This window comes from Rana temporaria, chromosome 5 (assembly GCF_905171775.1).
Source record: "Rana temporaria chromosome 5, aRanTem1.1, whole genome shotgun sequence".
Classification (NCBI taxonomy): domain Eukaryota; kingdom Metazoa; phylum Chordata; class Amphibia; order Anura; family Ranidae; genus Rana; species Rana temporaria.
This window is the reverse complement of record NC_053493.1, coordinates 353,979,224-353,999,714: the sequence shown is the minus strand read 5'-3', so window position 1 is coordinate 353,999,714 and position 20,491 is coordinate 353,979,224. Positions and strand designations below refer to the sequence as shown.

At 43.9% G+C, this 20,491-nt stretch overlaps 1 protein-coding gene across 1 annotated transcript in view; it reads right to left on the bottom strand.

The window, feature by feature from the left end:
- LOC120941275 (Y+L amino acid transporter 2-like) overlaps window positions 1-20,491 on the bottom strand; it is a 49,554-nt gene that overhangs the window by 17,182 nt on the left and 11,881 nt on the right. Inside the window, exons 3-4 of the mRNA XM_040354596.1 lie at window positions 8,125-8,250; window positions 3,627-3,771 (exon numbers count right to left, since the gene is read on the bottom strand). Coding sequence (XP_040210530.1) covers window positions 3,627-3,771; window positions 8,125-8,250 — 271 coding nt within the window. The remainder of the gene's footprint in view (window positions 1-3,626; window positions 3,772-8,124; window positions 8,251-20,491) is intronic.

The following is a 20,491-nucleotide window of genomic DNA, read 5'->3' as shown; positions in this document are numbered from 1 at the left end:
TAACCACTGCCGAACAAATTTGCCCATATATACTCACACTGTGATTTTAGTAATATAAACATACTTTTAATAACAGTATTCTATTCTATTTTATTCCATCCCAGAGAAGGAGGTTGTGGGCTACACCAGAGGGCTCCGCGGGTCACATGTGGCCCCCGGGCCACTGGTTGGGCACACCTGGTCTACAATAATGCCATTAGTGTGTGGATTATAACAGTCACCACTTTTTATCAACTCCTCTCTCTGTCTCTCTCAGCATTCGCAATGACAATAGAGGTAACTATCACACTAAAAAGAATACTAGGGGCATAACCCTGATGTAAAGCTGCCCTTTTTGACAGCTACTGATCTATTTTTCTTTTTCTTTGTGATATTTACCTCTATTGTCAAATTTGTCAATGCTAAGAGAGAGAGGAGTTGATAAAGAGTGGTGGTTGTTATAGTTCGACATATTAATGGCTGTGTTGTTGTAGCCTGCGCATTTTTCCTATGAATTGAAATTGACAATTAAAACTGTTGTTGAAAATATTGATTCTTCCTATTGCAATTAGCAGAACTCAAGTATTAGGTATGCTTCTTATGTAAGGGCCCCTTTACACGGGGCAGATCAGTGATGATCCGCCCCGTGAACCTCCGCTTGCTCAGTGAGGATCGCTCCGTTGATCCCCGTTGAGCCGGAGGATGACAGGGCGGTCCCCGCACACTGTGCAGGGACCGCCCTGTCTTTTCTCCGCTCTCCTCTGTGGGGGGATCGGATGAACACAGACCGTCTGTCCGTGTTCACCCGATCCGCAGACGGATGGAAAAAAAGGGGTTTTCCTCCGTCTGCAGAATCGGAGGAATGCGGAACCGGGCGAGATCGGGTGTCAGCGGATGTTCATCCGCTGACACCCGCGATTTAATAGGGACCAATGTATGTCCCTTTTTCATCCGTACATGGATGGATGAAAAAGCAGACATACGGTCCGCCCGTGTGAAAGGGCCCTTAGAAATATAAATACCCGGAGAAAAAAACACTTCTATCTGTTTCAATTCATTTTAAGGAAAGCATTTCTTGCTAACATGACCCTTGCTCTATTTCGCCGGCCTCAAGAGAGGTCAAATGTGACAATGAATACCCTCTCTGTGTGTGGGACAATGTGGATCTTCTTACAGTATACTCCTCTGCCTTTTTTTTAAGTAGTTCCTGAAAATTCTCATCTGCCACATCAGCAAGGGTTTCACAGACAGTAGGGTTGACAAAACAAGCAGCTGCTGCAAGTGGCGAGAACACATCAGTTGGATAAAAGAATGAAGCAAAGCGCTGGTTTACATTCTCTTTCATTTTCCGTGCAATTGTAGCAAGGTGTTGGTAGCTAGTGTTCTGTTTAAAGTCCTCAAGGTGGCTGAGTAGATCAAATATGGCAGGGACAGCCAGGGACATGGACATGGTGTCACTCTGGAGTTTTAGTATGTTCCACAAAAGGCAGCAGTAGATCATGCAATGATATGAGCTTTTGCCATTCACTTTAATGCTGCACAGTGCTCTGGACAGGGCTGGACTGGGACAAAAATTTGGCCCTGGACTTCATTCAGACTGGCCCACTTTGACAGGTCTCTCCCACAGCGGCCGGACCACTCCCGCAACCCCCTGGCCACCCAAGCCACCTCTCCCCCTTCACTAGCCACTAGCCGTTTTACTTTATTAGAGTAGAACGGCTGGTACTGGTCCTCTTATAGGCAGTACCAGTGGGGAAGCTAGACATTATTTTCTCCCGGGGCAAAGAATCAGTTTGGTGCCCCCCCTTATGGGACAAGATTAGGCAGAAGTGAGAAACTCCCAGGCCGCTGTCACTGAAGACGGCCCACTGAGCCATCGGCCCACCGGGAAACTCCCTGTAGTCCCAATGGCCAGTCCATCCCTGGCTCTGGATGGTGGTCTGAGGAGCCTGGTAATACTGCACTGTGGTCTGAGGAGGCCTGTAATGCTGCACAGTGCTTTGGAGGGTGGTCTAAGGAGGTCTGTAATGCTGCACAGTGTTCTAGACGTTGGCTGCATTGCTACTCACAGTGCTCTGGATGGTGGTCTGAGCTGAGGAGGCCTGTAATGCTGCACAGTGCCCTGGACAGTGGTCTGAGGAGGACTGTAATGCTGCACACAATGCTCTGGATGGTGGCTGTAATGCTACACAGTGCTCTAGACAGTGGTCTGAGGAGGTCTGTAATGCTGCACAGTCCTCTGGACAGTGGCTGCAATGCTACACACAGTGCTCCAAATGGTGGTCTGAGCTGAGGAGGCCTGTAATGCTGCACAGTGCTCTGGAAAGTGGTCTGAGGAGCCCTGTAAAGCTGCACATTGCTCTGAACAGTGGCTGTAATGCTACATAGTGCTCTGGATGGTGGTCTGAGGAGGCCTATAATGCTGCACAGTGCACTGGATGGTTAGATATACCATGGAACACAGTGAAGACGGTCATCATGCAGATAAGAAAATATGGCACAACAGTGACAGTACCAAGAACGGGACCAAAATTAATGAAAAGGCGAGAAGAAAACTGGTCAGGGAGGCTGCCAATAGGCCTACAGCAACATTAAAGGAGCTACAGGAATATCTGGCAAGTACTGGCTGCGTGGTACATGTGACAACAATCTCCTGTATTCTTCATATGTCTGGGCTATGGGGTAGAGTGGCAAGACGGAAGCCTTTTTTACGAAGAAAAACATCAAAGCAAGGCTACATTTTGCAAAAACACATCTGAAATCTCCCAAAAGTATGTTGGAAAATGTTTTATGGTCTGATAAAACCAAGGTTGAACTTTTTGGCCATAATTCCAAAAGATATGTTTGGCAAAAAAACAACACTGCACATCACCAAAAGAACACCATACCCACAGCGAAACATGATGGTGGCAGCTTCATGCTTTGGTGCTGTTTTTCATCAGCTGGAAGAGGGGCCTTAGTCAAGGTAAAGGGAATAATGAACAAATACCAGTCAACATTGACACAAAACCTTCAGGCTTCTGCTAGAAAGTTGAACATGAAGAGGAACTTCGTTTTTCGGCATGACAATGAACCAAAGCATACATCCAAATCAACAAAGGAATGGCTTCCCCAGAAGGAGATTAAAGTTTTGGAATGGCCCAGCCAGACCCCAGACCTGAATCAGATTGAAAATCTGTGGGGTGATCTGAAGAGGGCTGTGCACAGGAGATGCACTTGCAATCGCACAGATTTAAAGTGTTTTTGCAAAGAAGAGTGGGCGAATATTGCCAAGTCAAGATGTGTCATACTGATTGACTCATACCCAAAAAAGACTGAGTGCTGTAATAAAATCAAAAGGTACTTCAACAAAGTATTAGTTTAAGGGTGTGCACACTTATGCAACCATATTATTTTATTTTTTTATTTTTACTTTCCTCTATCTTAAAGATTTCAGTTTGTTGTTCAACTAAGTTGTACAGTTTATAGGTCACATTTAAAAGTGGAAAAAGTTCTGAAATTATTTATCTTTGTCTCGTTTTTTACATCACAGAAACCTGACATTTCAACAGGGGTGTCTAGACTTTTTATATCCACACTGTATATAATAGGATGTACCATAGGCGTGCACACACAGTGAGGACAGTTTCATTTTAAGGGATTCTAACCTCTTGGGATTCTTCATTTCCTCTGTGACAAAGTTCAGTGTGTCCCATCCAGAGTAGGAATAAAGTGCAGAGTAGAGAGCTAGAGCCATCGATCCCACATTAATTGTTGACCCTTCAAAAGGATTTTGGAGATTTTCTGTCTCGCCTAAGAAAAAAAGAGAGTAAAACCAGTCAGGTTATGTTGAAATGGGCTAAAAAGGAACAATATTCCGGCACTAAAATACTGTGGAACAGATGTCACCATAAGTGATGCTAGATCTTAGAACTTGGGGCATGTTTCTCAGGTATTCTACCCTGGGATTAGACAGACTTTAAACAGAGTGGCTCAATCTGAATATCAAAGTACATCAATATCTGGCGGAGTAATATCCAGCCCAAGCATGCCTACATACTAAAGGCTCAATGTCACAGACCCAGGAACTGGATGGGAGAGATGTAGGTCTTCTGCAGTGTTTCTCAGGTACATAAAGCTCCCACTGATCCCTGACAAAAGGAAGACAGAGACTACTGGCTACCAATATTGGCACAGGCTACTGAATGCCAATATAACAATGCAAACTTATCACTGAAGACAAATGTAATGCAAACACACCACCAGAATTAAAAGGATAATCACCACAGACCATTAAGGTGAGCAGACAGAGACTACTGACTGCCAGTGGGCGCACAGACCAATGGAAATCAATTTTATGGCGGCACACATACTAGTGAAGACCAATCCTATGGGGATACACATACCACTCAACATCAATATTTGAAGGAACACTTATGCCGCGTACACACGACCGTTTTTCGGGTTGTAAAAAATGACGTTTTTAATGGTCTAGAAAAAACAACGGGCCAGATTCAAGAAGCAATTGCGCCTGTGTAACCATAGGTTACACAGCGCAATTGCTTACTTGCTCCAGCGTAGCGAATGCTCCTGATTCAGGAACATCGCTACGCCGACTGCAGCCTAAAATCTGCGTGGCATAAGGCTCTTATGCCACGCAGATTTTAGGCTGCATTCTTGCGTTGGCCGCTCCCATTGTGATCTGTGTATAGTATGCAAATTGCATACTAACACCGATTCACAACGTTGCGCGAGCCCTGCGTACGCAAATGACGTAGTTTGCGTACGTCGGGTTTCGCGCAAGGTTACACATCCTAATAGCAGGCGCACCCAATGCTATAGGATTCCCGCGTCGCGATATTTAAAATCTACGTTGTTTGCGTAAGTGAATCGTGAATGGCGCTGGACGCCATTCACGTTCACTTTGAAGCAAATGACGTCCTTACGACGTCATTTGCCGCAATGCGCGTCGGGAAAGTTTCCCGACGGAGCATGCGCTATACGCTCGGCGCGGGAGCGTGCCTAATTTAAATGATTCCCGCCCCCGGCGGGATCATTTACATTGCGCGCGCTTACGCCGGGCAATTTTGCCGGCACGCCCTTGCAATTTACGGAGCTACTGCTCCGTGAATCGAGGGCAGCGCAAAATATTTGCGGGGGTGCAGGGCAAAATCGTAGCCCTGTGCCTCCGCAAATAAAGCGCAAATGTACCTGAATCTGGGCCAACGTTTTTTTCAACCCGATCGTTAAAACGGCCTTGCCTACACACGATCGTGAAAAAAAAGCGCGGTGACATACAACACATACGACGGCACTATAAAGGGGAAGTTCCATTCAGATGGTTAGTAAAAGACGATTCGCGCTTTTCAGTCTGTTACAGCGTGATGAATGTGCTTACTCCATTACGAATGCTAGTTTTACCAGAACGAGCGCTCCCATCTCATAACTTGCTTCTGAGCATATGTGTTTTTTTTTCACGTCATTAAAGCCCACACACGACCATTTTTTGCAACGTTAAAAACAACAACGTTAAAACAGTTGTAGATTTTTAATGCCCATTTTTAAGATCGTGAAAAATGCTCTGGAGCCCACACACGATCGTTTTTAATGACATTAAAAAAAAACTTAATTTTTTACAACCCGAAAAACGGTCATGTGTATGTGGCATTACTGTTGAGCACTGTGATAGAAATTACTAAAGCGCTTATATAAATATTACAATTATGCCAATTAATAAAAGATAACTAAATGATCAAGGCTGCTACCATTAAGTAGTGTTCTGCCACAAAAATAGGTAAGATAAAATAAGCAATAGTGCGCCCCAATCAACCTCTTATTAAACACAGGATGTGATAATAATATAAAAATATAAAAAAACGTGCAAAGTAACTGGTGATAAAACGTGCAAACTATCTGATAATAAAACCAGTGAACATATAAGAAGGACAAGTAATTATGTGTAATATATATGAAAGTCCATCAATCAATTAAGTCTATTCACATGCAGGATGTAAATTCTCAGATGAAAGTCTTCCTGGTAATTACTCATGCTCGCAGTTAGTTTGTCTGCCAATGATCCTAATATTTCCCTTTAATTCCTCTTAATGTTCTCATGCAGATTGTTTATCATACAAGATGGAAAAAAAAGGAATATATCATTGCGCAGTATTAGAGAAATACCATAGGTCTGTGGTGCATTTGAATCCACTCACATATACCGGCTTGTTCAGCGCGTGTATAAGGAACGATCAGTTACATATAGCATGTAGTTTCCTCAGTGATACGTTTTACCACTAGTTACTTTGCACGTTTTTTATATTTTTTATATTATTTTCACATCCTGTGTTTAATAAGAGGTTGATTGGGGGGCAATATTGCTTATTTTATCTTACTGTTGAGCACTGCACTCTGTAAGATGTGCTGTGCATTTCATAGTCCTGTCCCAGCACTTTGAGTGCTGCTCTGTATATGCTATATTTTACAGTGACTGTTTTTATTCACTATAAAGTCTCTAAGGCCCCGTACACACGATCAGTTTCCTCGGCAGAATTCAGCTTCCGACCAAGTTTCTGGCTGAATTCTGCCGAGGAAACTGGTCGTGTGTACACTTTCGGCCAAGGAAGCCGACGAGGAGCTCGACGAGGAAATAGAGAACATGTTCTCTATTTCCTCGTTGTTCTATGGGAGCTCTCGTCCCGCCGAGCTCCTCGGTGGCTTCAGTGCTGAACTGGCCGAGGAACTCGATGTGTTTGGCACGTCGAGTTCCTCGGCCGTGTGTACGAGGCCTAATACTGCACTCTATGGCCCGGATTCAGAAAGATGAGCGCATCTTTCTGCGGTCATTACACCGCCGTAAATTTGGGAGCAAGTTCCGTATGCAGAAAGAACTTGCGCCCTTAGTTACAGCAGCGTAACGTATGTGTGACGGCGTAAGCCCGCCCAATTCAAATGGGCATGTTGTGGGCGTGTTTTATTTAAATTTCACTTGACCCCGCGTATGTGACATTTTTTGTGAACGGCGCATGCTGGAAATTACGCCGCAAAGCCTCATTGGTATCGACGTGAACGTAACTTATGCAAAGCCCTATTCGCGAACGACTTACGCAAACGACGTAAAATTTTCAAAACTCGGCGCAGGAACGACATCCATACTTAACATTAGCTACGCCTCATATAGCAGGGGTAACTACACGCCGAAAAAAGCCTAAAGTAAACGACGTAAAAAAATGCACCGGCGGGACGTACGTTTCTGAACTGGCGTAAATACCTAATTAGCATATTCCTTGCGTAACTATACGGAAGCGCCACCTAGCGGCCAGCGTAAATATGCAGCCTAAGATACGACGGTGTAAGACACTTACGCCGGTCGTATCTTAGGGAAATCTATGCGTAACTGATTCTCTGAATCAGGCGCACAGATACGACCGCCCGCACTCAGAGATACGACGTATCTGGAGATACGTTGTCGTATCTCGTTTCTGAATCCGGGCCTATATGTTATAATGTACATTACAAAGTCCTTACTTCTTCCTTACTTCTTCCTTCTTCCTTACTAAAAAGACCTTTGGGGCAGATCCTCGTAGATCGGCGCATTCTTCCGTCCGGCGTAGCGTATCTATGATACGCTACGCCGCCATAACTTACAGTTTTTTTTGGTATTCTGAAAAAATTTCCGCCGTAAGTTACGGCGGTGTAGTGTAACTTAGGCGGCGCAAGGGCGCGCAATTCAAATCGATGTGATGGGGGCGTGTTTTATGTTAATATGTGGTGACCCGACGTAAATTACGTATTTTTTTAATGGCGCATGCGCTGTCCGTGGGGGTATCCCAGTGCGCATGCTCGAAATTAAACCGGAACAAGCCAATGCTTACGACGGTGACGTCATTCTATGAGAATTTTCGTAACTTTAGTAACCTATTGGTTTTCGGTATAAGACGATCGTTCTTGGGATATTCTTAGCGTGTGACTCATTCAGAGATCTCCCTACTAATTATTTTGAATGTAAACACAAGAGATAAGACCAGCAAGAAAGGAGCCTTTGTATTTTTTTATTTCTAGAAGCGAATGGTTGCTTTGTACAAACAATGGAGAGATAGACATTGTAGAATAAGGTGTAGTCATGTATGTAATGTCCTTGGAAGGTTTACACGGAAATGATGATCTTACCGTAACTGATCTTCACAAGACCCACAGAAATTATCATCAGGAGGGCCATAATCTTTGCATATGTAAAGATGTCTTGAACTCTTGTTCCCCATTTCACATTGACACAATTAATGAATGTTAAGGTGCCTAAAGAGAAAAGAAGAATTTGTATAATTAAAGAAAAACAAAAAAAAACAGTGTTTACATCCTGACATCCATAAGTGGTCTTCTTGAATTTTAATGGCGCACTTCTATGTTTGGATTGCAAAGCCAAAGTGATGCAGTAATTATGAAAATCATACTACATTCAAATGATATTTTACACACTAAAAATAGCCAAATATACAGTTGCAATACACACGTTTTTTGTTGTTGTTGTTATTATTATTTATTATGACTGCCCTTTGTGTTTCCAAAGATTCCATAATGCAATGCAAGCGTTTATTGCTTTCACTAGTGAACTGACAATGTGTAGTGCTTAGTCTTAGTGGAAAGCCCTTTGGGCCAGATTCACAGCCAGGCGGCGCAGCGTAACGTAACCGATTTAGGTTACACTGCCGCAAATTTTCTGGCTAAGTGCCCGATCCACAAAGCACTTACTTGGAAATTTGCGGCGGTGTATCCTAAATCCGTCCGGCGCAAGGCGGGCCCAATCGAATGGGGCGAGTACCATTTAAATTAAGCGCTCCCCCGCGCCGGACGTACTGCGCATGCTCCCGTCGCAAATTTCCCGACGTGCTTTGCGCGAAGTTACGACGCGCCGACGTTTTGTGAATCGCGACGGGTAAAAAAGACTTGCGCCGGGAAAAATAAAAAATTTAAAAAGTAATCGAAAGCGACGCGGGAAAGACGGGTATACTTTTACATGGTGTACTAAGTTTACACTTTGTTAAAGGTACACTATCTTTGCGACGGCAAACTAACACTTGCGGCGACGTAACGACGGGAAAAAAATGTGTGGATCGCCCTAACTGCTAATTTGCATACCCAACGCTGGTTTACGACGCAAAATCCCCCCAGCGGCGGCCGCGGTACTGCATCCTAAGATCCGACAGTGTAAAACTATTACACCTGTCGGATTTTAGGGATATCTATGCGTAACTGATTCTATGAATCAGTCGCATAGATAGAAACAGGGATACGACGGTGTATCAGCAGATACGCCGTCGTATCCCTTTTGTGAATCTGGCCCTTTGGTTTTCAAATATCCTATCATGTGTAATGATGTTTAAAAATTAGCAATAAGCTTTGATCAAATGTTAGTTAACTTCAACTCACTGCGCGTAACTAAAAACACCAAATTCCAAGAGGTTTAAGACAGTAAATGTCCGTTTATGAAGCAATGAAGAGCGGTGATCCCAAGGATCACCACTGATCACAGCCCATAAACAGTTTATGAAACAGAGATAATCGGGGGGAAAAGTGTTTGAACTTGTTCTCCCACCGATTATCTCTACACACAGAGAAGTAACGGACAGTTTATGAAGCTGTGATCTGAGCGCTTCACTGGTGATCTGTGTCAGAATTCACACTCCCCGATTCACCATCTCAGAGCTGGTGAAGCGGGGAGTGAAGAGGGAATCCCGGGGGTTCTGAGCAGGAAGGAGGAAGATTTTTAACTTCCTTCTACCTCGTTCAGACCCCCCAACACTGTAACTATGTCCCCCTGTAATATTTATGTGTATACATACATATACATAAATATTAGTGCTGTCAAGCGATTAAAATTTTTAATCGCGATTAATCGCATTAATGTCATAGTTAACTCACGATTAATCGCGCGATTAAGGAGGTTTTTGTTTTCTTATTTATTTTTTATTTTTTTATAATATTAAATTGTGTTTTTTTATTTTTTTACATTTTGATCACTTTTATTGCTGTCACAAGGAATGTAAACATCCCTTGTGACAGCAATAGGTGGTGACAGGTACTCTTTATGGAGGGATCGGGGGTCTAAAAGACCTCCGAGCCCTCCTTTGCACTTCAAAGTATTCAGATCGCCGAAAACGGCGATTCTGAATACTGTGTACTTTTTTAAATCCGGCGCCATTGGCAGCCGAGAAACCCGGAAGTGACGTCATGACGCCACTTCCGTGGTTTCAATGCGGAGACTGAATCAAAGCCGCTTACGGCTTAGTGTCAGTCTCCAACCTGGACACAGAAGGCGGCGGATCTAGGATCGGGTCTCCCGGTGGGACGGGAGGCCCGGTCAGAGCGGCGAAAGGCGGCGGGAGGGGGGGGATGTCCCCTCCCGCTCCTCCGGCATAACAACCGAGCGGCTTTTAGCCGCATTGGTAGTTATGTTTGGATAGCCGATCGCCCGCTCTAAACAACGGTACCGGGATGATGCCTGCGAACGCCGCCTCGTTAATCGCGCGTTAATTATGCAGGGGGACTCCTAATTTTAATTACATTAACCACGCCGTCTTTCAGTGTACTGAGCGGTGATAATTTATCACTGCTCAATAAACTGACATCTCCGTATTTCTGTGAATTTCTGGTCCGTTCTCCACTGTTCGAAGCGTTGGTAGATCACTTCACTCCTCCAAGGGTGAAGCGATCTTCTCCGCTTCATAAACTGGCACACAGAGGAGAAAAATGTTCACTGTGAATGCCGGAGAAAGAAGCAGTGAATAGATTTCACTGCTTCATAAACGGACACCTTGGAAAACGGCTTCACCGTGGAAAAAGGCAACATGTGGACAATCATATTATTGATGTATAGAGGGCAGCGACCCACCTGTAAAACAAGCAGGACATGAGGCTATTATGGGGACCGGGAACATGGGAGGGATCCAGAGTATGACGGAAAAAAAGGATTGTAAAATTATAGGCTCAGGGGTTGAAAAGAACCTCTTACTGTAAATTCACCATCAAAAATAAAGTGAATTTGGCACCAGGAGGAAATTAGACTGAATATGTCGGAGCTATGATAATTAATTGATTGCCTGTTGCTCTAAAACAGCTTAGTTGTAGCTGAATGTGAAGCCCCCTCTCTTTTGGTATGCTGCACATAATTCCCTATAATAACATAAGACAGCTACAGATAAACAGATGTGAAGATTTACAAAAATGAAACCTTTTCTTTTCTGCTTTCCTCCGGTGTCCAGCTTAATTTTTTCTTAAAATTTCTTATGTTGCTTATGAATTTCATTAATGTTTTTTTTAAAATGTATTTAAACCTTAACAAATCATGTTTTTCTCTCTTTTGGTCTGTTAAAGGATAAGTTCACCTTTTCATATTTAAAAAAAAAAACTAACTACTTAGTAATACCCGGGCCACTAATCTCGACCCCCCTACACATAGTGGCCCTGATGCACTGTGTTGCTGGTGTAGCAGTTCTCTAGAGTGAGTATCCATCATAATGTTTACAATAGCAAGCACCCATTGGTCAGTGCAGCAACATGACTTTGCTGAACAATGAGTGCATCTAAACCTTTTTTTTTCCAGTAAGGTGTCCCAGCGTGGCCAATGAGTGCTTGCCATTGTAAACAATATGATGATTTATCACTTCCGGGGCTCTGTATTGAGATGTACATTGTACGGACTGCTACACCGGCAGCATGGGACATCACGGCCACTATGTATAGGTGGGTGGCCAGGATACTTGATGTTAGTTCACCTGTGTAGTCTTCATGAAAAGGGGAACTTCCCCATTAAATATAACATTGAAAGCCATTTGTTATACCCATTCAATGAGTGCAATAAAATACCTGTTGATCATGTAAAAAAAACGTAGTTGTCCTGTGCACACTTCCAGTGTTAGCTCAAGGAGTCTAATTAGACCTCCTAGTTCAGATATTGGATCAAAGAATAATACATTTCTCTGTTAGAGATTAGAAGAATGGTAAAGTTTGAGTATTTTATGGTAATAATTCATTTGTATATACAATACATAGATTAAGGGGCATGACCAAGATGGCAACGGTGCTGGACGCCTAGTTAAGGAGCCCTGCCGCCATTAAGGGGGATTTTATCGTTTTCACCATTCTGACATCATCCTGGTCTTGCCATAGACCCTCCTGACCTCTCTTTATTGACGATAACATGGGACTGGCAACAATTAGAGTCTCGGCGTCACAGGGATACCTCAGTTTCATCTGGCAGCGCGTCCGCCCACGTGGCAGAGGCAAACAATATGGTGACTAAGCTGAAAGGGCTCCAAAACCAGCTCTCACAGAGCAGACCAATTTTGCAGCCCTTATGCAGGCTATCACAGGCTGCCAATCCACCCTTACTAATAAGATCGATACCCTGCAGATGGAGATCGGTCTCATTAGGAAAGAGTTTGACAAGGTCCGTCATTGCATCACGGAGGCTGAGCACAGGCTGGGGGATACAGAAGATATGGTCAGAGACCACTCAGCACACTTGCATACCCTCCAGGTGAAAGTGAAGCACCTAGAATCCAGGACAGAGGACGCAGAGAAGTGCACGAGGGATCAGATACACTGAGCAGCTGCTCCACACGCTCTTCCCCCAGGCAGCCTTCTCATCCTTTTTTGCTGTGGAAAAGGCCCACAGGATGCCGCCTGCCCGAGGCCCACCTGTGGCACTGCCTCGCACTTTTATTTTTTTTGGTATTAAACTTTAGTGACCGGGACCTGGTCCTAACAGAGGCCGACAAGCTTGATGTCATCCACCACGAGACTGCAAGGCTTATGTTCTCTCCGAACTTCCTGGTGGATACTCAGAAGCTCCGAAAATAAGGTGAAGCAGTCCCTAGGTATCAGAGGCAGGGCCGCCATCAGGGGGGTATGGGCAATACACCTGCAAGGGGCCCCGGGGTCCCTGAGGGGCCCGGATGGCAACCCCCATTAAAAATACCTTTTTTTTTAGGGTTCCGGAGGTCCCCAGGGCCCTGGATGACAACCCCCCTTTTTTATAATTTTTTTTTTTTTAATTTATATTATCTTATTTCTTTTTTATATATATATATATAGGGGTAGATCCACGTACCTACGCTGCGCCCGACGCAGATGTCAGATACGCTGCGCCGCTGTAACTTACTTTGGCTTCGATTGAATCCTCAACGAATTCGCGCCGTAAGTTACGGCGGCGTAGTGTATCTCTCGCGGCGTAAGGGCGCGGAATTCAAATGCGGCGGGTAGGGGGCGTAAAAAAATGCGACGGCCGCTCGTACATTCGTGGATCGTCGGAAATAGCTCATTTGCATACTCAACGCGGAATACAACAGAAACGCCACCTAGCGGCCGCCGGACAATTGCATCTAAGATCCGGCGGCGTACTAAGGCGTACGCCTGTCGGATCTAACACAGATGCCGTCGTATCTTGTTTGGTGGATACCAAAACAAAGATACAACGCGCAAAATTTGAAATTACGCTGCGTATCAAGTGATATGCCGGCGTAATTTCTTTCAGAATCTGCCACATAATTTATTAAAGGGCTCAGAGGTCCCCAGGGCCCCATGTGGCAACCCCCCCTTTTTTTTTTTTTTTTTTTAAATGTTTTTTTTTTTTTGTTTATATATATTTCTTTCTATTAAATGGCCCAGAGGTCCCCAGGGCCCTGGATGGCAACCCCCCCCTTTTTTTTTATAAATGTTTATTTTATATTTTTATATATATATATATATATATATATATATTTTTTTTTTTTTATTAAAGGGCCCAGAGGTTTCTTATTTTTATTAAAGGGCCCAGAGGTCCCGGATGGCAACCCCCCTTTTTTGTAATTAATTTATATATATATATATACTGTATATACCTACATTTATTTATATATATATATATATATATATATATATATATATATATATATATATATATATATATATATATATATATATATATATATATATATATATACAGTGAGGAAAATAAGTATTTGAACACCCTGCTATTTTGCAAGTTCTCCCACTTGGAAATCATGGAGGGGTCTGAAATTGTTATCGTAGGTGCATGTCCACTGTGAGAGACATAATCAAAAAAAAAATAATCCAGAAATCACAATGTATGATTTTTTTAACTATTTATTTGTATGATACAGCTGCAAATAAGTATTTGAACACCTGAGAAAATCAATGTTAATATTTGGTACAGTAGCCTTTGTTTGCAATTACAGAGGTCAAACTTTTCTTGTAGTTTTTCACCAGGTTTGCACACACAGGAGGAGGGATTTTGGCCCACTCCTCCACACAGATCTTCTCTAGATCAGTCAGGTTTCTGGGCTGTCGCTGAGAAACATGGAGTTTAAGCTCCCTCCAAAGATTCTCTATTGGGTTTAGGTCTGGAGACTGGCTAGGCCACGCCAGAACCTTGATATGCTTCTTACAGAGCCACTCCTTGGTTATCCTGGCTATGTGCTTCGGGTCATTGTCATGTTGGAAGACCCAGCCTCGACCCATCTTCAAAGCTCTAACTGAGGGAAGGAGGTTGTTGCCCAAAATCTCGCAATACATGGCCCCGGTCATCCTCTCCTTAATACAGTGCAGTCGCCCTGTCCTATGTGCAGAAAAACCACCCCCATGCTTCACAGTAGGGATGGTGTTCTTGGGATGGTACTCATCATTCTTCTTCCTCCAAACACGGTTAGTGGAATTATGACCAAAAAGTTCTATTTTGGTCTCATCTGACCACATGACTTTCTCCCATGACTCCTCTGGATCATCCAAATGGTCATTGGCAAACTTAAGACGGGCCTTGACATGTGCTGGTTTAAGCAGGGGAACCTTCCGTGCCATGCATGATTTCAAACCATGACGTCTTAGTGTATTACCAACAGTAACCTTGGAAACGGTGGTCCCAGCTCTTTTCAGGTCATTGACCAGCTCCTCCCGTGTAGTCCTGGGCTGATTTCTCACCTTTCTTAAGATCATTGAGACCCCACGAGGTGAGATTTTGCATGGAGCCCCAGTCCGAGGGAGATTGACAGTCATGTTTAGCTTCTTCCATTTTCTAATGATTGCTCCAACAGTGGACCTTTTTTCACCAAGCTGCTTGGCAATTTCCCCGTAGCCCTTTCCAGCCTTGTGGAGGTGTACAATTTTGTCTCTAGTGTCTTTGGACAGCTCTTTGGTCTTGGCCATGTTAGTAGTTGGATTCTTACTGATTGTATGGGGTGGACAGGTGTCTTTATGCAGCTAATGACCTCAAACAGGTGCATCTAATTTAGGATAATAAATGGAGTGGAGGTGGACATTTTAAAGGCAGACTAACAGGTCTTTGAGGGTCAGAATTCTAGCTGATAGACAGGTGTTCAAATACTTATTTGCAGCTGTATTATACAAATAAATAGTTAAAAAATCATAAATTGTGATTTCTGGAATTTTTTTTTGATTATGTCTCTCACAGTGGACATGCACCTACGATGACAATTTCAGACCCCTCCATGATTTCCAAGTGGGAGAACTTGCAAAATAGCAGGGTGTTCAAATACTTATTTTCCTCACTGTATATATATATATATATATATATATATATATTTTTTTTTTTTTTTTATTAAAGGGCCCAGAGGTCCCCAGGGCCCCAGATGGCAACCCCCTTTTTAAAAAAAATTAAATAAACATATCTTTTTTATATATATTTTTTCTTTTTATTAAAGGGCCCAGAGGTCCCCAGGGCCCCGGATGGCTACCCCCTTTTTTTATATATATATGTTTCTTAATTTCTTCTTTTTTTTGTAAAGGCCCCCCCCGGTTCTCAATTCGCAGCAGCCACCCCCACGCTTCTCAATTTCAGGCTGCAGCATTCCCCCCCCCCCCCAGTTCTCTGCTCCAGGGGGCCCATGCCTGAAGCTGTGTAAGGGGCCCCATAATTCCTGATGGCGACCCTGATTAGAGGTATGATATACTGTTTGCTGTTCTCCCTATGCCTTCAGGTACAAGATGGCGAAAAGGTTTTCTTTTTCACATCGTTTGATGAGGCCTCGCAGTGGATTAACACCTTAAGTCGCCACTCAACCGACAAGCTTTACCCTTTTCACTAACCTCAATGAGTACAATCTCCTGTTGCTTTATCTCGCCTTGTGAAGGTACTTTGCCTATGTTAAATGCCAAATATTGATGCCAAAAAGTGCCTGAGATGCTCGCCACCCCCACTTCAGAATTTCTTTATTACCAGGTCTTATTGGGGTGTTGGTGACAATACCCGTGGGTAATGTATGGTCTCCCTAAATGTTTGCACAGGCGCTACGGCTGCTGTACAGGATATACATGGACTGTGATTTTCTTCTCATGCTGTGAATGTACTGGCTTCTCCTATAACTGTACTGGACATGTACCCCATTGTCTTATGCTCTACTTTGAAGCAGAGGGGGTATCTCCTCCTCCAGCTGCCGCTGATCACGCTTATGCTATATGCCTGTGCTTTTGATGTCACTCTTACTCTGCTTTAGTTCTGTTAGACTCTTTTTGACTATTTTATAAGTTCCTATGCAACACTCTTCCCAAGTTTGTGCCCCCGCCTTCGGCTGGATGATTTTCTCCTTCCCCCCCGCTCGTTGGCGGCACCTCTTTTTCATTAGTATATCTGTGCCTTGATTAATTGTCATGAATGTGACAATCATGACCACATTCAGTTTTGAGATCCAATCATGCCCTGGTTTGGGGAGGTTAGGTAGGGGGGACTAGTATGTACAAGCTTTCTTGGGTTATTACTTGAAGGACTGTGATTTATACCTTATCTATGTTGCTGCTTATTGCTCTAAGTTTGTACAATTTATTTTATGTCTTTGGTTGTATTTGCCTGATGTGATTCCCCAGGGTCCAGATGTCTCTTCCTTACAGAGCTTAATATTTTACCATCTTTTTCTATGGCTTTGTTGACTCTAATTTCCTGGAATGTCAGGGGCTTAAATTCTAGAATTAAACATTTCTTAGTATTTAATTTGATTTTGAAAAAGCCATATATTTTAATTTTTCAAGAAATGCACCTCACTCGTAGCTGGGTCCTGAGCCTTAAAATGCCCTGGGTGGGCCATTATTATCATGCCACCTATTCTTCCAATGCTCTGGGAGTAAGTGTGCTTATACGCAAGAACCTCTCTTTCACACTCCTGGACTTACATCTTGACCCTAAAGGGAAATTTGTGGTTATTCACGCTGTTATTGCAAATGTGCCTATGATAGTGGTGGGGCTTTATATCCCCTCGCCAGCCTCCCTTTCATTGTTAGCCATGGTAACCCAGATTATAGCGACCTTTTACACTGAAATTATAGTTTTGACTGGAGATTTTAACATGACACATTGTCCTCATTTGGATAAGCTGACTCTGGATACAGCTGTAGACTACCGACTCTCTAGACGGGCCTCTACATTTGGATTCACAGATGTTTGGAGATGAAAATATCCCCTCCAGAGGAGTTATACCTGTCACAAATCAATCTTATTTATGTCAGCAGCCCTGTTCTAGCCATAGTACTAGAGTTCTCTATACTAACAAGAGGTATATCTAATCTAATGTGCCTTTTTTGCTGTGCCTTATTGTGCTGCCCCTACTGACTGCCCGTGGCGCCTCTCACGCTACTGGGTCTCAGATGACCGCATTGCACCAATTGCAGAATCAGCTTGTAACGAGACCCTTGTTCACTTGGTTCCACTCTCCCAACACTCCTCTGCTGCTATTGAATCAGATTGCAGATCGCAACGTCTGATGGTTCGGTCATCCAAGGCTCCTGGATTCGAACTACAGCTATGTGCTGTTCGAAATCCATCAGAACAAACACCAGGCAAGCTGTATGTAAGTTCAAACAGGAAAACTATTTTATTGGATGCACACAACACACTTTTATACAGCAGTTTGAACACCCCGCCCCCAACAACCGCTTTCCTATTGGTCAATTGTAAAGTACATTGTAGTTCTCAATTAGGTCCTCTTAGCCATGCAAATGAGGACTTGAAACAGGGTCATCAGGGATTGGTCTGATAGCTTGAATAGGAGGACTGCTATGTGTAATGAGACAGAAGCCCCAGGGGGCAATCAAAGTACACAAACAGTCAAACACAGAACAATGCTTTTCCTCCAGACCATGGAGCCATCTGGAGGGGGGGGGTTGGCCTTAAGACAGGGCAGAAGACCCCCCAATGTGTAACAGATTCAAACACTTCATCATTCCAAAGTCCATGACAATACTCCCCCCTGAGAAACAGTCCAACCCCGAACGGGTCTTAGTGTTCCAGGTCTGTCTGCCGGGATAACCCATCCGCCTTCCTGTTTTGAGGCCCTGGCCCATAATCGGAAGGCAAGAGGCTCGCATTCAGTCCTCTCCAAAAGCCTCTGTTGCAGCTAGGTCTGTCACCTATCTCCCCTTTCGGTAGGAGACTAACACAGGAGGAGACCCCAGACGGGTTGACTCTGAAGTTAGTCAATAGTTCCAGTCCCCCAATGCTGGTATCCACACAGTACCCCAAATAAAATGTCCCAAACAGAGCATTACTCACCCAGCCAACCTCTGCCTCTCTCAGAGAACATACCCGCCGCTGGGGAGAGGCCTGGACTGGCCCTTCTCCCTGGAGAGAAGACAGGGTGACTGGGCTCAGTCCATCATGCTGTTGGGGATCTGGGACAACTGACCAGCATCCCTGGGGTATACAAGTGGAGACTGAAGTCCCATCCACTTGTGGTAGGTGAAAATCCCCCAGTGCTTGCAAAGCAAGGCTGACATCCTTCTGTCTCAGTGCCGCACCATTGCTCTCTGAGCATATTGGGAGGTTAACCTGACCATGTCAGACCCAACTTCTAGTTGGGAGACCTTTAAGGTCTAAGCGTGGGGTCACTATCAATCGGCTATAGGTTTGACTCTAAGGCCGCTCTGACCCAAGCTGGAAAGTGGGCCACTGTACTGGAGACTCAATACTCACAATCGATAAGGATGAGGCCAGGCATAGGGATCTGTGGGAAGTGATGCTTCTCCGGGTTGCTAAAGAAACAGTTGCTACACCAATCGCAATGGATTTTTGAGCAGGGTTAGTAGATTGGACATCTGTTTGTGTGACTGTCTAGAGAGCAATCGATGATGACTTGTGTCGCTAACATTAAAGATATCTCAGGGAATTTCAAGCTATTACCTCTTTTTTCTGGGTGGGCTTGACTCCCCGGATAGCCAGGACTACACTACAGCTTCCATTATCGGAAAGGGGCCTAGCTTTGCCAAATTTTAAGAAATACTTTTGGATGGCGGTAATGGTCACTGAACTTGGAGGCAGAACTCAGTAATTTGGTGTTTAGAGGCTTCAGATATAGTACCCAGGATACGACACCCATGAAGACCAGGATAGCAGTTTTGAGACAGGTCACTGTATACCTTAATGATCCTGGCACTGTGTCCCCACATACTCTGCTATGGGTTAATCCTTCTTTATCACATTTAGGTTTCATGCCAGATCCACAGATCTGGGCTAGTTACGGTATCAGGACATTGCGACACATTGGGGGTTATTTACGAAAGACAAATCAACTTTGCACTACAAGTGCACTGAAAGTGCACTTGGAATGCAGTCGCTGCAGATCTGAGGGGGACATGCAAGGAAAATAAAAAACATAATTTTACCTTGCACAAAATTGTATGATAAAATAAGCAGAGCTTCCCCTCATTTCAGATTTTCCCCTTGGATCTACAGTGACTGCACTTCCAAGTGCACTTTCCAAGTGGATTTGCCTTTTGTAAATAACCCCCATTATGTCTGAGGGACGTCTTCTTTCATTTATAGAGATGAATGGTCAATTTCAGCTTCCTCCCTGGATGTTCTTTAGGTATCTACAGCTTAGGCATGCTGTCCAGGTGCAATTTCCTGACGCTGTGGTTCTTGTTACCCCCTCAGTTGAAACTCTTCTCATAGCTAAGAATATAGACAGGACTCTATCATCTTTTTACCTCTGACTTACATGTAAAGACACCGCTAAAATGACAACAGTGCTTCAAGCTTGGCAGCGTGATATACCAACCCTGACAGGAGAAGACTGGAGTGAGGGTCTTCAACAATACATTCCACTCATGATCTTGGTCAAAGACCGCTTTGTGCAATAACAATTTCTGCACAGGGTGTATTATACGCCCCAAGGACTATCAGTCATCTATCCTAATGTAGACAATATTTGCCCCAAGTGCAGGCAGTCAGTGGGGAATTTTATTCACATGATATGGGCATGTCCACTCATACAGACCTATTGGCAGGCAGTGGTTGCTGACATCAATTTGGTTGGTGGAGTTACACGGGATCCCTTAATCCTTCTGTGCATTACCGATAACCTACCTACGAAAAAGAATACTAAACTATTTGCATTCTATGCTGCTTACTATGCTAGATTATCCTGTCCAAACAGAAGGTGCCAGATCCTTCCTCGATCTCGGCATGGAAATCTTTAATAAATGCAACCCTGCCTTTGTACAAGTTGACTTATATGGAGTGTAACTGTCCGAAGAAGTT